This window comes from Lagopus muta, chromosome 3 (assembly GCF_023343835.1).
Source record: "Lagopus muta isolate bLagMut1 chromosome 3, bLagMut1 primary, whole genome shotgun sequence".
Classification (NCBI taxonomy): domain Eukaryota; kingdom Metazoa; phylum Chordata; class Aves; order Galliformes; family Phasianidae; genus Lagopus; species Lagopus muta.
Genome location: NC_064435.1, coordinates 42776126 through 42791948, shown reverse-complemented (window position 1 = coordinate 42791948; position 15823 = coordinate 42776126). Strand labels below are relative to the sequence as shown.

Genomic DNA, 15823 nt, shown 5'->3' with positions numbered 1-15823 from the left:
ACAGTAATGCTGCTGGATTACTTTAAAATTTTTTGTCAGTCTCATTCAGTAAGCGGAAATTTTAAACAAAATATTATTAATAGCACTAAAACTACACACATAAATGCTGCTGTCATTAGTCAGTCTGCATAAATCAATCAGTCTATAAAACAGGGAAATTTTTGTTGATGCATTTTTTTTTTCTTACTGTAAGAAATTAATTCTTTGAAACAACACAGTAAAAAAACTTATCTGACATAAGTGAATATGTGGGTATGCATGTATGGAAAGTGCTCCATACACAGAACAATGTAACAGAAAATAAATCACTCATCCTGATCGTCTTTTTCGCTCAGTACTAAAATGCTGTTTCCTTTCTCATCCCATAACATCCAAATGACCACATTGAGACATCAGATACATTCCTGAGTTGCCTGTGCAAAGCTTCCCATAAGCCATCCTCTGAACGTTGCTCTGTAGCTGATGTTGTTGGCACAGCCACATCTGTACTATGCAGTGTGTTCACCAGTAATGTCTTACAGCAGAACGACATGCACACGTTTTGTTTTGTGTAGGCTTATACTTTCATTTGGCTGAGGTGCCACAGAGTCAGCTTTCTCAGTATGCTATGCTGCAGCTGCCTAATGTACACCATAGAATAATCTGAGTTGGAAAGGACCCTAAAGATCACCAAGCCCAACTCCCCTGCAATGGACAGGTACACCAACAGCTAGAACAGGTTGCTCAGCGCTCTGTCCAGCCTGACTTTGAATGTCTCCAGGGATGGGGCATCCACCTGTCTGGGTAACTTGTACCAGTTTTTCACTATTCTTATTGTAAAACACCTTTCCCTTATAACCCGTCTAAATCTCCTGTTTTAGTTTGAAACCTTATCACAACAGACTTTGCTAACAAGTCTGTTCCCTTCCTTTTTATAGTCCCCTTTTAGAAGGCTATGAGGTCTCCCTGGAGCCTTCTCTTCTCCAGGTTGAACAGCCCCAGCTCTCTCAGCCTGTCCTCACAGGAGAGGTGTTCCACCCCCTGGATCGTGTGTCTGGCCCTCCTCCTCCAGCAGGTTTATGTTCCTTCTGTACTGTATACGCAACTTAAGTTTCCCAACATGAACTGCTAAATTTATTAGTGCTAGAAAGGGTAGCAGAAAACATTCACCTAGTTAATAATCAAAGCTTCTGAATGTTACAATGTATCTTAAGTGTGTTTAATGCTTTGTGAATACCCCCATGTTTGAACCGCTACTTTATCATCAAGAAGAGTGCAGAAACGTCGTCACCATTCATGCAGAAGGCACTTGCAAACACTTTCCTCTGATTTCATACTGTCCGCAAAAGTCAGACTGTCTGCCTGCTACTGCTACTTGAATGAAAGGTGCCAATGGCTCAGCTGGGTTAGCCATGGACTTGTACTCTCCGAGAGCCTGTACTACATCCACTTGCTAACCTGTAGCACTTCCCCTAGCCACTTTGGGGACCAGCATTTCGTGGCGTTTCTCCACATCTGCATTTGCAGCATACTCGACATGGGCACGATGACGGGGGACAGGGACATACAGTAGGGCAGGATCGCCAGCAGCACCCGCAGGGCCCCAAGCGGACATCTGGACGTCAAGACCTTTCCCAGATACGGATTCTCTTAACTCTAGAAACTTTGGGAGCCGAGAAGCTTTAACAGCAGAGCAGGATTAGGTGCGGGCGCAGCGCGCTGCCACAGGACCAGGCTCACAGCTGAGCTCTCCCACACGCCGCCACAGAGGTCGCGGCCTCCGACCAGCGGCGCCCGCTCGCGGCCGGGCTCGGCGGGACGAAGCTCCCCTTGGTCGGCCGGCGCCAATCGGGGCGGAGCCGCATCTCGGGGCCGCTACGGCCCGAAACCCAACGCCGTACCGCCACCGGAAGAAGGGAAAAGGGAAGAGACGCTCGGCTCGCCGCGTCCCTCCGCCGCGGGTACGCCCGCGGGACAAGGGAGAGAGAAAGGAGGCGGTGGCGCCGGGCAGGGCGGGGCGAGGCCGCCCCGCAGTATCGTAATAGTCCCGCCGGGCCGGGAGGCGATCGCCATGGAAACACCGGCCCGCCCCGGGCCCGCCCCTGGCCCCCGGGTGACGGCGGCGGCGGGGCCTGGGCGCTGTTCGGCGGCGGTCCGCAGCGGCGGTTGAATCCGCCGATCTCCGTCCGCGGGCTGGGGCAGGTAACAGCAGGGCCGGACGGCGGGAGGGAACGGACGGCGGCGGCGGCGCTCCCCGGGCCGGCGCCGGAGGGGCGGGGCGGGCGGCGCGCAGGCCCGGGCCCCTTCCCCTCCCCTCCCGTCCTCTCCCCTCCCCCCGCCGTCGCCGCACCCGGCGCCCACCTGGCGCCAGGTGCCCCCGCCATCTTCCTGCAGTCCTTCGGCCCGGCCCCGCGGGAGCGGAGCGGAGCTGGCCGGGTAGGACTGGCGTCTCATCCCCGCTCCGCACAGACCGACCCCGACGTGTTGCCATGGCTGAGGAAGCCGCCGCCGCGCGCTTCAGCGAGGACGACTTTTACTGTCCCATCTGCCAGGAGGTGTTCAAAACGCCCGTGAGGACTATGAACTGCCAGCACGTGTGGGTATCCCTCCTCCCGCCCCCCTCCTTCCTACCGAAGCGCTCGCCTCACCTTCTCCGCCTTCCTGCCTTTATTTATTTCTCTGCCTTCTCCCCCGGTCGGTTTGCAGGTGCGGGGCCGGGGATGGGACGCAGCGCAGCCTCCGCCGGCCGGCCCACCTCTTTCCTCGCCTGTTTCTTTTGTAGCGAGCGGGGCCGTCCGTGAGCAGAGGCACGCCCCGGAACGAGCCCCCCGCGTCTCTCCAGCGTCGGGCTGTGCTGCAGTTGGAAGCAACTTCCAAACATGACTGAAATTGCATTTTTAGCTTTATTTATAGCTTCCTACTCGTTTTCAAAGCGATCGTAGCGGAGTTGTCTCCTGCAGTTCCTGCGTTCGTAGTGGAAAGCTGGGCATGCTTTTAGGAACGTGTAATCGCCAAGTGCTGGCTGGTAGAAATGCAAAATAGCTTGGGTGATTGATACATTGCTTCGAGGAAAAGAGGCCAGAGCAGATCCGGGAAAGCTAATGAAGTGAAGTCTTCGGGAAAACGGCAGGAATGCAGCTTTGCAGTATTTTTGGCTCCACTGAAGGACAATAAACAGAAGTTACTCTGATAAGATTTCCAGCACCACGTGTCTACTGCACCATTTAATATCTCATTAATGATCAATCTAGTGTCCGGCTCAGGAATAGTAGACAGAAAATAGTCAGTTTTTACCAAAAATTCCCCTAATTTCCATATACTTCTTTTTAAGCTGTTATTTCACTTTCCTGATGTTTATCTTGTAAAGATTTTCTGTTTAGTTGGGGGTTAAACCTCCTTTTCAGGTGTTCATCACTCATCCCTTTTCAGGGACAAAGTATCGAATTTTCTTCACTTTACTAATCTGCTTGGTAACTTTTTAATTCAGATTTTGCAGGAAGTGCTTCTTGACAGCTATGCGGGAAAGTGGAACTCATTGTCCTCTCTGCCGGGGGAGTGTGACTAAAAAAGAAAGATCATATCCCAAAAGGGCTCTAGATGTCGAAAACAGTATGAAGAAAGCTTCCGGGGGCTGTAGATGCTGTGAGAAGCAGGTAGAGTAAAACTTTACAGAAATGGAATAATAATTTTCTTAGTTTTAACCAGATGCTTCTGCTGTGTGCCATTCATGTATTGGAGCTAACATAGCCTATAGTGTTTTTTCTTTGTATGGCTTATGCATGTAGCAGGTGCACAGTGCCTGCCATCAGTTATCAGTTGGGTGTGCTTGATGTAGAAGAGGACCTTGAATTCTCTACATGACTGAGTGGAGTGCCAGTTTTCCCCACAACAATGAGAAAACTGCATACAGCTATAAAACTGTTACGAGTGAGTTAGCTTACTGAAAGTGAAAGCTGGAGATATAGGGAAAACCTCAGAAACTTTCACTGTGGAAGTAAAAGCAATCACAGCCACTCTTATTATTTTATTTATATAAATTTATTAAAATTTAATTTTAGGATGACAAACATGAGTTGGTTGCTCTATGTGTATCTATGTTCACATGAAGTTTCTCCCTGCCCTGTATTAAATCAGGCTGTTTACTATGCCTTTGTAAAGCAGATATTATTTTCAGAACATTGAGTGAAATTCTGACTCCATTGAGCTCTAGAGTAATCTATCTTCTAATATGAATGGATCCCAGATTTTAGCCACATATTTAATTTACCAGCCCAGGTAGCCTTCCTGTCAGCTTGGTATCACTTAGAGCGTCGGTCTGACAGTTTGGAAAGAGGAGCTTCTTGCCTTGTTCCTAAGGATACATTGTTATGTAAAAGCTGGGAGAAAGAAACACTAACAAGTTGATAAATCAAAAGGGAGAACCGAGCAGATTCCTGGATGAACTCTAGGCCCAGACTCATGCTGTTGTTTTATTTAGCTTCTAAATCTGTAGCACTTCTGACAGTGCTACTGAACCTGAAGTTCTGATATGGGCCTTGTCCAGAACATTCAAATTCCGACAAAATGCAGGCAACTCATCACCGTCTTACCTTGCATGTATGTTAGATAGGCATCCTTAAGCTGGTGTTCATTCCCCTCTTTTTTTTTTCCTTTTTTCCTCAAATAGAAAAATTATATATTATCAGAACACAATATAAAACAATTTTGCTCTGCACAAAATAGGAGTGGACTAGAGAAGGATGAAGGAGCAGTTGTGCATTATCCCATCCTCATGGCCCGTCTCTGTGGTAGCTCCTCAGTGATTGATCTTCAGCGTGAGAGTTTGAAGGTCCTGCAACTTTGTTTCAATCAAATGGAGTTTACAGGCAGGTTTCACAGCTAAGAGCTCTCAAAGTTGTCCGGCTGCTAAGGGTGTGGGGGGTGGGAATGCTCCCCAGTCTCGTAGGGTGACAGAGAAGATCTTATCTTTGGGAAGAAGGCATTCATCCTGAGAGGAGAGACAAAAGTTAGTTTTTCTGTTGCGTGTGACGCCTAAATAATCCCTGCACACGTTACTTTCTGTTTGCAGAATTATTTTCCTTCTATCCTTGGATTATTTAGTATAATTTCAGTAATTTGGCATTTCATTTACAGGTTAGGTTTTCGTGGATGAGACAGCATTATAAAACGTGTAAGAAGTATCAGGATGAATACGGTGTTCCTTCTGTTATTCCAAAATTACAGATTACCCAGGATTCAACAGGGAACAGGTAATCATGGTGATTTCTGTGTAACAATGCATTTCTTTCTCCTAGCAGAAATTGTTTTATTTGTTTGTTTTTGGTGGTGGTGGTTTGTTTGTTTGTTTGTTTTTCCAGGACATGTTTTCTTCTATAATAATTATTGCCTGTGTTCTTAGGCTTAAAAAAATGTCAGTTTTTCCAGATATTTTTCTTTATTCAGCAAGCAGAAGAAAGCCTTTCTACATGATGGTTTGGAATGTCTTCTAAGGGTCTCTTCTAGAAATGGTATAATATTTCCAGCTTACTTGCTTTGCTTTGACAGCACTTGAGCAGCTTGCTTTGTAGCAGATCTCATAATATCTTGCCCCAAGGAAGTTCCCTTCTCCTTTTGTTCCTCTCTCTCCTTTCCCAGCTCTGTTTTAGTGGTTATCCTGTTTCAAAACATTATTGTGTAAGCTTCTGTTTTCAGATTGACTTTGCTTAAAGCTGATCCTTTATGAAAAGTATAAGGAACCTTCAGCATATTACACACCATAATTCAGATACCATTTACCAATTTGCTTTCAGACAGTAAAACTGAAGAACTTTCTTCCTCATACCTTCTTACTGATGTGTTTTGGCTTGGGTGTGGGGTTATTATTTTTGTTTGTTTGCTTTTGGTTTATTTTTCAAGACCTTTTTTATATACTGTTTTCATTGACCTTTTATTATATATAGATTGTGCTTTATGCACTGTGTTGACAGTCTGTTTTTAGCAGGCTGAACTTCTATGCAGTTTTCAGCCCATCAGTATATTGCAGAAGTTCATTCCAACTGCTACCAGAACTAGTTGCAGCAGTGTTTAACTGAAACACCTGAATATTGTTATGTGATTAATTAGTGACTACACCATAGCAGAATATTAGTGTAATATGTTTCGTCTTGAAATTCATATTTTCTGGTATTAATGAATTTTAAGAACTTTTGATAGTGAAGTACAATAACACCAGTTTTCTTTTTTTTTTTCTCTTTTTTTTTCTCCTTCAAATAAAGTAGCAGGAATGATGCAGTATCAGCTAATGGAGAGATGGCTACTAATCAAATGCGCCAAGGAAATACAAGGTAAGCTGCTTATTTTCCTATAGTTATTATTAATCTAACTATAGCGTAAGCTTATGCTATCTAAAACAAGCAAAACTGCAACAGATTATGTTTTTAAAAAGTATTTAGTTTCTTCTTTGTTTGCATCCATACATTAGGATTTTTCACTACTTTCTTGAAAGATTTGAACGCAGAAGTATTACCAGCAAGTAAGAGCAAGATGCAGTTGCAATTGGATAAAAAATATTTTGTGAAGTTCACGTCTCAGTAGGATGCATTTAGACATACAGACAATAAAATTGCAATAAATATTTAGAAGTAGTGATGATAGATGCTCTGTTAGGTCTGCTATTAAATCAATAAAAGTGGTCTTTTTTGTTGTTATCAAAATATGGGAAAGTAATGACAAGCTGACAGACGAATTAGGCTTTCTGTAATACTACTTCCAAAACTTTTGTCTTTATTTATTTTCTTTTTTCCTTTGTTTAACACTGTGTATTTCTGCTTACAGTGGACATCCAACTTTCAAATGCCCCTTGTGTCAGGAAGCCAATTTTACCAGACAACGCTTGCTGGATCACTGTAATAATAGGCATCTTTATCAGATAGTTCCTGTAGTAAGTAGTTATTTTTTTTTTTTTAAATAAGTTTTTACTTGTATATAATTCTTTCTATTTTCATTCTGATTATATGAGGGATTTTAAGTCTGCAGCATCTATTCTGTATCGTAATAGACCACTGTGATCTGAGAAAGTCATAATACTTAAAGCACTGCATATAAATAGAGGAATGGCTTTCATTTGAAAATGCTTCTTGTCCGGCACCTGATGGGTTTTAGGGCATTTCTCACGCAGCTGCCTCATTTAGCTCAATTTGAAACAAACTCAGCTTTTATGCTTGACATGCACTCCTCTTCTTCATTTAGTAACTGAGTTATGTTTTTATAGGATTCCATTTGTAACATAACTGTTGTTTTATTTGAAACATACAGTTAGAAAGTAACCTTAAGGTAATCAATGGAAGAAGACGAGAAAAATCTGTTTGGTTTTCTATTCTTTTCATCTGTAGAGGATGAGTTTTCTTTACGCTAGCTTGATCATCTCAGGTGCATGAAAATCCTTGTAAACAGTGTCAGATGTAGCAATTACTTTCTTTTCCAAATTTTATACAACAGGAATTAATAGAGTGGCAGACAGAAGTGTGATAGTCCTCCACTCCTTAGACAAGCACTAACAAACTTGGAAAGCTGTAATGTAATCTTGAATATTACTCCCCTGAGATAAAGAATATCTAAAGCTATATTTCTGTGTAACTGTAGTAAGACGTAGTTCTACTTTAGACTGGTTATTCCTGTAGAACGTGTTTTTAATGCATTCTGTATTATTACCAGTAGCTTTTTAAAAATTTCTTTGTTGTGTTTTTTTTTTTTTTCCCCCAAATTCAGATCTGTCCTATTTGTGTATCTCTCCCTTGGGCAGATTCTAGCCAGGTTACCAGAAATCTTGTTAGCCATCTAAATCTAAGACACCAGTTTGACTATGGAGAATTTGTGGTAAGCTTTTCCTTCTTTGTTAAGCAGGGGAGTAAATGGTAATTTTTTTATTAGAAATGCAAATGCTAAAAAAAGAAAATTGGTTATGCACTTTGTTTCTGCTCTGGACAGAAGCTGGAAGTAGTGTTCTTAACTTCCTGCTATCAACATGAAACGTTGCCAGGAGTAGATGTTGCCAGCAGTTAAATAAGCACAACTCCAAGCTGTTAACTTAAGCATTCTCAAGCTGAACATTTTTTTTTTTTTTCCTGTAACAGTTCATTTTCCTCAGGAGAAGGAATAATATAATGGGTGATACTCTGTTTTATTTGACATTTTTTTTACCTAATGTGGCACCAGAGTTTAAACCATAGTTTTCAAGACTCAAAGTTCAGCTTGAAGAGCTGGTAGGCTGCTACAGCCTCTCTTTCAATGTGTTGTGAAAGGGGCTGCAACGTAAAAAAGAGGTGTAGAGTTGGTATTCTTATGGGCTTATTTTGATTAAATGGACATTGAGTGGATTAAAAGGTGCATACCCATATGTAGTCACTGGGTGGATCGTAACTGAAGCCAACCAGTTGAGTCCTACACATGAGCTTAGAGATTTTGGAGAGTTCATTCTGTAGTTTCAAGAGTGTTAACAAAGTTCAGGATATGCTTTGTTAGCCTCGTATAGAAGGAACATAGTATTTGAGACATAGGCAGCCTCACAGGTTAAGGAAGGCAAAGATTCAGTATGTACTTTGTGGTGAGTCATCTGTGATGAAGGCATGGAAGAGATTGACACAGGGAATTGAGATGTTGAGCTTGAGTGCATCTTGAGTGCTTGAGGATGCAGACCTACTGATTGGAATAATGATTTGGGAAACCTGCCAGAGTTGTACCAAAGAGATGTATTACTCTGTAATTCACTTACAGTGATATAGTAACATCTTAGAATACATCTCTTCAAAAGAAGCAGGATTACCCACACATCTTTTGCAATACATGTGATACAATCTATGATTACTGTAGTCTGGGGATAAGGTTTTATGTCTATTAATGGAAAAGGTTATGGCTAGTTGGGAGCCCAGGTAGAAGAGTTGTGTGATGCAGTCAGCTTTCCTGAGCTGACTGTTCTGCAATGTAACTCAGCCAGGAAGAGTAGGTGGGCCCTTCTGCTCAATGAGCTTATCCTGCTCATCTGAGTTCTGTCTCCTGGTTCTTGGTTAAAAAAAGGATACCGTGCAACATAAACAAAGCAAATACTTAGAGAAATAAAGAGCCTGAAGTGGGGAAAATGAGTTATTGAACTAGAGATTGTGGTACTTGATTATTTGACTATTTTAATGACATTTTCATTTTGTTTAGAATTATCAGCTTGATGAAGAAGCCCAGTACCGAAATGCAGTTCAAGAATCCTGTCATGTGAACTTTTAAAGAATGGATTTCTGTCTTACTGGTTATCCTAGAGGAAAAATTACATGATTTGTTGGTAATCTGAAACCTGTATTAATAACAAATGGCTTAATTTTTTCCATGTTGATAAGAACTTTTTATATATGGTTTTACTGAAACTCAAACTTGATATTTTTAATAAGATCAGGCTCTTGGAATCAGAGACCTTCCTGGAACAACTTTGTCTTCATTGTTTCTAACTTCTACTACTCTTAATCACAGTTTCTTTTACTAATGCTGGATATTCTGATTGACCAATAACAACTTTGAAAACAGCATTTTTAGAGATGCAAAGATGCTCTGTTGCACTGTTGAATTTAAGTTCATCTTTTGTCTCTAAGATAGCTGCAGGTTAACAATTTGTGTTGTCCTCCTGCCTGAGGACAAAGTTTTATTTGATGTTGTGATTTGTTCCTTGCCATTACTATGTAAATGAAAACAGTGCCAGTGTAAGAAATCAAAATACTTGTTTTGTATAGATTAGCAATGCAGAGGTTTCTTTCACTAAGAAAGAATGGTGCCATTGCCTGGGAATGATTGCATCTATTTTCTTCCCCTTTTTGAGCATAACTGAAGTAGGACACTTGATTAGACAACTGAATGGAGAGTTTTCTCCATCCTCCTAACTATCAGTCAAGGTAGCCCCCCTGCTATAGAATCACAGAATCACAGAATTGTAGGGGTTGGAAGGGACCTCCAGAGATCATCGAGTCCAACCCCCCTGCCAAAGCAGGTTCCCTACAGTAGGGAACAGTACATACTTTCTGAGCAATTCATGATGGCATGCAAGAGGTGTACTTTCTTGGTATGTGAGTATGTGACTAGCTAGTTTTTTGTTTCATTGGAGGTTTTTAAAAACTTCAGTAGTTTTAGGAATTTAAGTCACCGTCTGTGCTGTCTCTCACAGCAGACTGTGTAAGTAGAGCATTTATTGGCTTCGGACAAATTGGTGCTCAGAAATGAACTTGTTTATTTTGGTAAAGCTGTTTAATATGTGGACATCTGCTGCATTCAAAGGCTTGAAAAAACAGTTGAGGAGAATCTTGCTGTAAATTAATTACTAACATTCTGTTATTCTTGATATCCACGTTCTCAGCAAGACTGCCATTAAAATTGGTGGGGAAAAAAAAAAAAAAAAAAGAGAAAACCACCAATTTTGAATTTAAATAGGAAATGCATTTTTAAAAGAAATTCCAGATCTTTAATATTAACAGGAGGAAGGGGAAATAAAAAAAAAAAAAAATAAGTCATCTGCACAGATGACATTTTTGGGGATTTAGACAGAGACATTTCTGAATGTATACCTTTGAGGACTGAACCTTCATGCTACGTGACTATGACCCAACGTCAAACTGTTCTTAATGCGTACTGTATGTGTGGTGAAGTACACACCTGGTCTATTTTTTTTTTTACTTATGCCTAGTTGGTGATTTATATGTAACGATAACCATTATGCAGAAGTACAACCTCCAAATCCTGTCTGAGTATTCTCACTCAGTCTGTTTTTGTGCTCTTTTGACCACATAAAGCTTTGGAGCACTTCACTGAAAGCAATGAGAAAAGTTTATTTTGATTTTTCTTTTTTTTTTTTTTTTCCTTCCCCTTTGTTCCTCTGCAAAGCCAACTATAAAACAGGGCAAAGGAATTTCAATGTAGCCTGATACTGAAGATTTAATTTTTTACAAGAAAATGATCATGGTGTGTATTTTTTATTGCTGTGTAGATTTGCAAATTAATTTAATTAGTTATGTGAAAGTTTGGTTAACTTCTTTAGATTCAGTAAGTTATTTATATAATCTGGCACTAACTGCCTATAGCCAATACAGATTCAGAACACCTCGTGGACACTGGAACTGGTTATTTCTGTTACTTGAGCACACTTGGAAAATCGCAAACAGAATTACATCAACTTTAAAAGTCTGGGAAGCGAGTTCTTCTATAGCAATAATTAGTTGCCACTTGATACATGGTTGCTGAAGTAGCATTTTGTTTGCATTTAAACAGAGAGGCTTGAATGCATATGTTAAAGCAACAAATGTGTGTCAATGCAATATTAAAAAAAAAAAAAAAAAAAAAGAAACTTGCACGGTGTTTATTCTCTTTATTTGCATATGGTGATATCTGTATTGGTAGGCACTGCCTTGCTTTTGATATTTTAAACTTATAATATGAAGAGAGTGCATCCAGCACATTCACTAGGTAAGCATTTCTTGAAAATGAAGCAGTCTGTTTAAACACACTGCTTCTGGTCATGATCTTTCTTACTGAAACTCAAACATGCATAAAACGTTGTGTATTTGTAATGAGCCATGCTTGTACTCGAAACATAAAACCTCTACTAAGACATTGCTATTAAATAATATGTTCATGTTGCATTGTGTATAGCTGAAATATGCTACGTTATGTTTAAATTTTTCCTTTATTATTTTTTCTTCTATTAAAGTATCTTATTTTCTATTTGTTTCTTTGTTGCATAATAAAGATGATCAGTCCGTTTGCTGCTATTTCTTTTTCAGATGCTTTTTAAACTCCAGTTCGCAGTCATTTATATGCTTTCATAGTTTTAAGTTGTGAAATAGTGTGTATGTTACTGAAACTAATGGTTTGTGGCCTTAGCTCACAATCCTCTCATGTCCTGACAGGCTGCTTTACATCACATCTTAAGATCTTTTCATGAAGCAAAACTAAAAAAAAATGATAGGTTGGACAAAACTATTCCTAATACATCTTTTTTTCCCTCTCCTGTTAGTATATTGCTGTCCCATGCAAAGTTAATAGAGATGAACCTCCTAAAAGGAAGAAAGATTTACTTAACACTTGCTGCCAATAGCAAACCTTGTTATTTAGATAGATTTAGTGAGAAGAACTAAGGTGGGGTTTTGTTTGTTTTTTTTTCTTTGTTTTTTTTTTTTTTTTTTTCCTGTGAAAAGAATTTCTGGTTGCATTATTGGACCAGCATGGTGGTATGCAGGTGTTTGTCCTTCTGCCCCTGTGTTTCTGAGCTGAAAAACCCTTCCACTGTTTTTTGTTTTTTATATTTCTAAGGTCATACGCAGAATAATATGGTTATGATATTTAAGATCTTATTTTGAGTGATAGAAGTTGGCAAGATGTATAAATTTACTTTTTGTTATTGGTTTAGTGTTCTTTCTCCTTGTGAGCTCTAACTAGATTATTGTACTACTGAAACATGGTTACAAGCCCTTTGTTAGAGATTCCATTTAATTTTGTTTTACTGTAACAAAGTGTATCCCATTATTTAGAGAGAATGCACTTAGTGTGTTTATTTCTCCTTGGCTGCATATTCATAATACAATAAGTGAGCTCTGTAGAATTCCTCTGTGTCCTGCTCCAGTCCTTACTCAGGATTTCATTCCCAGGAAGAGAGACATCTCTCTGTCTGGGTCATCTTCTGACGAGTAGTCAGGCCTAGAAGGTATCCATATTGCAAAGCATTTTTGGATTCTTGACATGTTATTTTTCAGACCAATGAGACTTGAACACATGAGTTTGTTAGAACTACTATAAATATATGTAACATATTTTTAGGGTATATTTTTAATATTTTTTGTTTTACTGGGCACAAACTGGAACAGTGGAGGCTCCCTCTGGGCACCTGGCAGCACCTCTGTGTTGTAGGGGTGATGGAGCACTGGCACAGATTGCCCAGAGGCTGTTTGTGGGATTTTTTCCTGACCCCATGCTCTGGGTGTCCCTGCTAGAGCAGCAGTTGGGCCTGGTGGACCCAGAGGTGCCCAGAGAAGCACCTTCCAGGTTCTTTTAGAATTGTTGGAACTAGCAATTTAATGACACAAACTCCGCATAGTTTCTTCTCAGTACAGAATGCGTTGAAGCTAGATCTAGATACCAGGTCTCTTCTGTGTCCTGTTACGTACACGTTTGAATGTATGTAGAAGACAAAGTTCAGGACCACTACTATAAAAAGGCTTTTGCAGCGTGTTGTAATTGCCACTTTCCAGTGAATTGCCAGCCTGACTTTGCTTTTTTTTTTTTCTTCATGCATAAAGTTGGTTTGGATTGTTATGGTGCTTAAACTCTATGTCTGCTTTGGGAAGGGCCAGCGTTCTCCCTTTCATTTTCTAGCCTTAAACTCCATTGTTTTGTCTGTGAGACTTATTTTTTCCTCATTATCATATATCTCTGTCTTCATGGTCAGATCAGAGCTAAAATAGAATATAATCACTGCCAAATGCATTCAATAGAAAGCATCTAATTCCATTTTACATCTTGAAATCTTCTCTGTATATTTAAAATGAATTTTTCAGTTCTGTGGAGCTGCAGGCCATTTTCCAGGGCTTAGTAATACAGTGCTGTTCTTATGCACTTGCTTTAGCCTATGGGAATGCTTAGTCTGAGAAAACTGTTTTCACTATTACTTTATATTCTCTTTCTTTATTTTTGGATTTCTCTCTGTCTCTTTTTTCCCTCTACATATCTTTCCTTGCAGCAACTCTCATGAGATTTCCCTATCTAAGTATTCTTCCCATTGTCCTGTTTTTTATTCAGCAATTACACAGATAGGATTTTATTTCTTAACTTGTAAGTATTGTCTCCTATTCCGTATACTTCAGAAGCTCCTCTGGCTGTGCCCTCAGTATCTTGGAGCTGATGTGGACCTCAGGAGTAAATAGAATAACTAAGAAATTTAGCATCAATAACTTTCAGGGTTAGCCTGCTAAGGTCTGTTTCCATGACTTTTTTTTTCATTTCATTTCTTCATTTTATTTCTTAAGATGTCTTACCAGTCAGATTTCATATTCAGAGTTGTTTTTTTATCTCCTTTCACCTCTTCAAACTAAAAGTATTTGTGTGTGTGTGTGTGTGTGTGTGTGTTTTTCTTGGGAGGATATCCTTTTGGGTTGTGTACATTAGGATTTTGCTTAAAAACAAACACATTTCATAAAGACCAGCCCATTAGCAGTGACAGGCACGTGTTTTGTAAAAAACCTTGTGCTGAGTGTTCTGTTTCTGCAAGTGTGCATCAAAGGCAAAAAGAAATCAGTGGCTTTTTCCTCAGAATGGCTGAGGCTGGCAGGGTCCTCTGGGCTCAGCCCCTGCTCCATCAGGGATACCGGAGCAGGAGCCCAGGCCCACATCCAGGCAGCTGCTGAAGGTCTCTGAGGAGCAGAGCCCAGACACAGCCTCTGGGCAGCCTGTGCCAGCGCTCCGTCACCTGCACAGCACAGAAGGTCTTTAAACTAGGTAAGAAGGGGGAAGGAGACAAAATGAGGGCTGCTGAGGTTGTGCAGGTAGTTCAAGGTTCAAAAGAGAACTTGATTGTTGATGAGGGTGGAGTTTGAAGGGATGGAGTGTGGCAGGGGAATGCTGCTTCCCTGAAGTGTCTATACACTAATGGAAGTGTGGGATAGATGAGTGGACAGTGAGGTGGGTTGAAAACTGGCTGACTGGCAGAGCGCAGAGGGTCGTCGTTGGCGGTGCAGAATCCGGTTGGAGGCCTGTAACCAGCGGTGTTCCTCAGGGGTCGGTGCTTGGTCCGGTCTTGTTCAACATCTTCATCAGTGACCTTGATGAGGGGATAATGGCCACCCTCAGCAAGTTTGCTGATGATACGAAGTTGGGAGGATTGGCTGACATGCCTGAAGGCCGTGCTGCCATTCAGCGAGACCTGGACAGGCTGGAGAGCTGGGCAGAAAAAAACCAGATGAGGTTTAACAAAAGCAAATGTAGAGTCTTGCATCTGGGGAGGAATAATTCCATGCACCAGTACAGGTTGGGGGATGAGCTGCTGGAGGGGAGCTCTGCAGATAGGGACCTGGGTGTCCTGGTGAATGACAGGCTGGCCATGAGCCAGCAGTGTGCCCTTGTGGCCAAAAAGGCCAATGGCATCCTGGGGTGCATTGAAAAGAGCGTGGCCAACGGGTCGAGGGAGGTGATCCTCCCCCTCTACTCTGCCCTGGTAAAGCCTCATCTGGAGTACTGCGTCCAGTTCTGGGCTCCCCAGTACAAAAAAGACAGGGATCTCTTGGAAAGAGTCCAGCGGAGGGCCACAAAGATGGTGAAGGGCCTGGAGCATCTCCCCTATGAGGAAAGGCTGAGTGAACTGGGTCTGTTCAGCCTTGAGAAAAGAAGACTGAGAGGGGACCTGATCCAGGTCTATAAGTATCTAAGGTGTGGGGGGCAGAATGACGAGGCCGGACTGTTTTCAGTGGTGAGTGGAGACAGGAAAAGGGGAAACGGCCAGAAACTGGAGCATAGGAAGTTCTGCACAAATGTGGGCAAGAACTTCTTTACAGTGAGGTGACGGAGCACTGGAACAGGCTGCCCAGGGAGGTGGTGGAGTCTCCTTCTCTGGAGATATTCAAGACCTGCCTGGATGCCTACCTGTGTGACCTGCTGTAGGGAACCTGCTTTGGCAGGGGCGTTGGACTCGATGATCTCTGGAGGTCCCTTCCAACCCCTACAATTCTGTGATTCTGTGAAGTGCTCCTGATGCTCTGAGGGAACACCCCGTGTTCCAGGTTGTGCCCATTGCTTCTTAGTCTGGCAGTAGGCACCACTACAAAGAGCCTGGCTCTATCCCAGCAGATAGACT

At 41.7% G+C, this 15823-nt stretch overlaps 1 protein-coding gene across 8 annotated transcripts in view; it reads left to right on the top strand.

Annotated features, from left to right (window-relative positions):
• RNF138 (ring finger protein 138) overlaps nucleotides 1-10396 on the top strand; it is a 29840-nt gene extending 19444 nt beyond the window's left edge. For 5 of the 8 annotated variants that reach the window (XM_048938505.1, XM_048938502.1, XM_048938504.1 and 2 more), the window contains 7 exons: nucleotides 3467-3632; nucleotides 4646-4807; nucleotides 5113-5228; nucleotides 6234-6302; nucleotides 6793-6898; nucleotides 7726-7833; nucleotides 9163-10396. In XM_048938505.1, the coding sequence (XP_048794462.1) occupies nucleotides 3467-3632; nucleotides 4646-4807; nucleotides 5113-5228; nucleotides 6234-6302; nucleotides 6793-6898; nucleotides 7726-7833; nucleotides 9163-9231 (796 nt within the window). In that variant the 3' untranslated portion in view covers nucleotides 9232-10396. Of the gene's footprint in view, nucleotides 1-2467; nucleotides 2576-3466; nucleotides 3633-4645; nucleotides 4808-5112; nucleotides 5229-6233; nucleotides 6303-6792; nucleotides 6899-7725; nucleotides 7834-9162 lie in introns of those variants that run through there. The other 3 variants (XM_048938506.1, XM_048938510.1, XM_048938508.1) reach the window with 3 other exon arrangements.
• Nucleotides 10397-15823: the final 5427 nt, after the last annotated feature.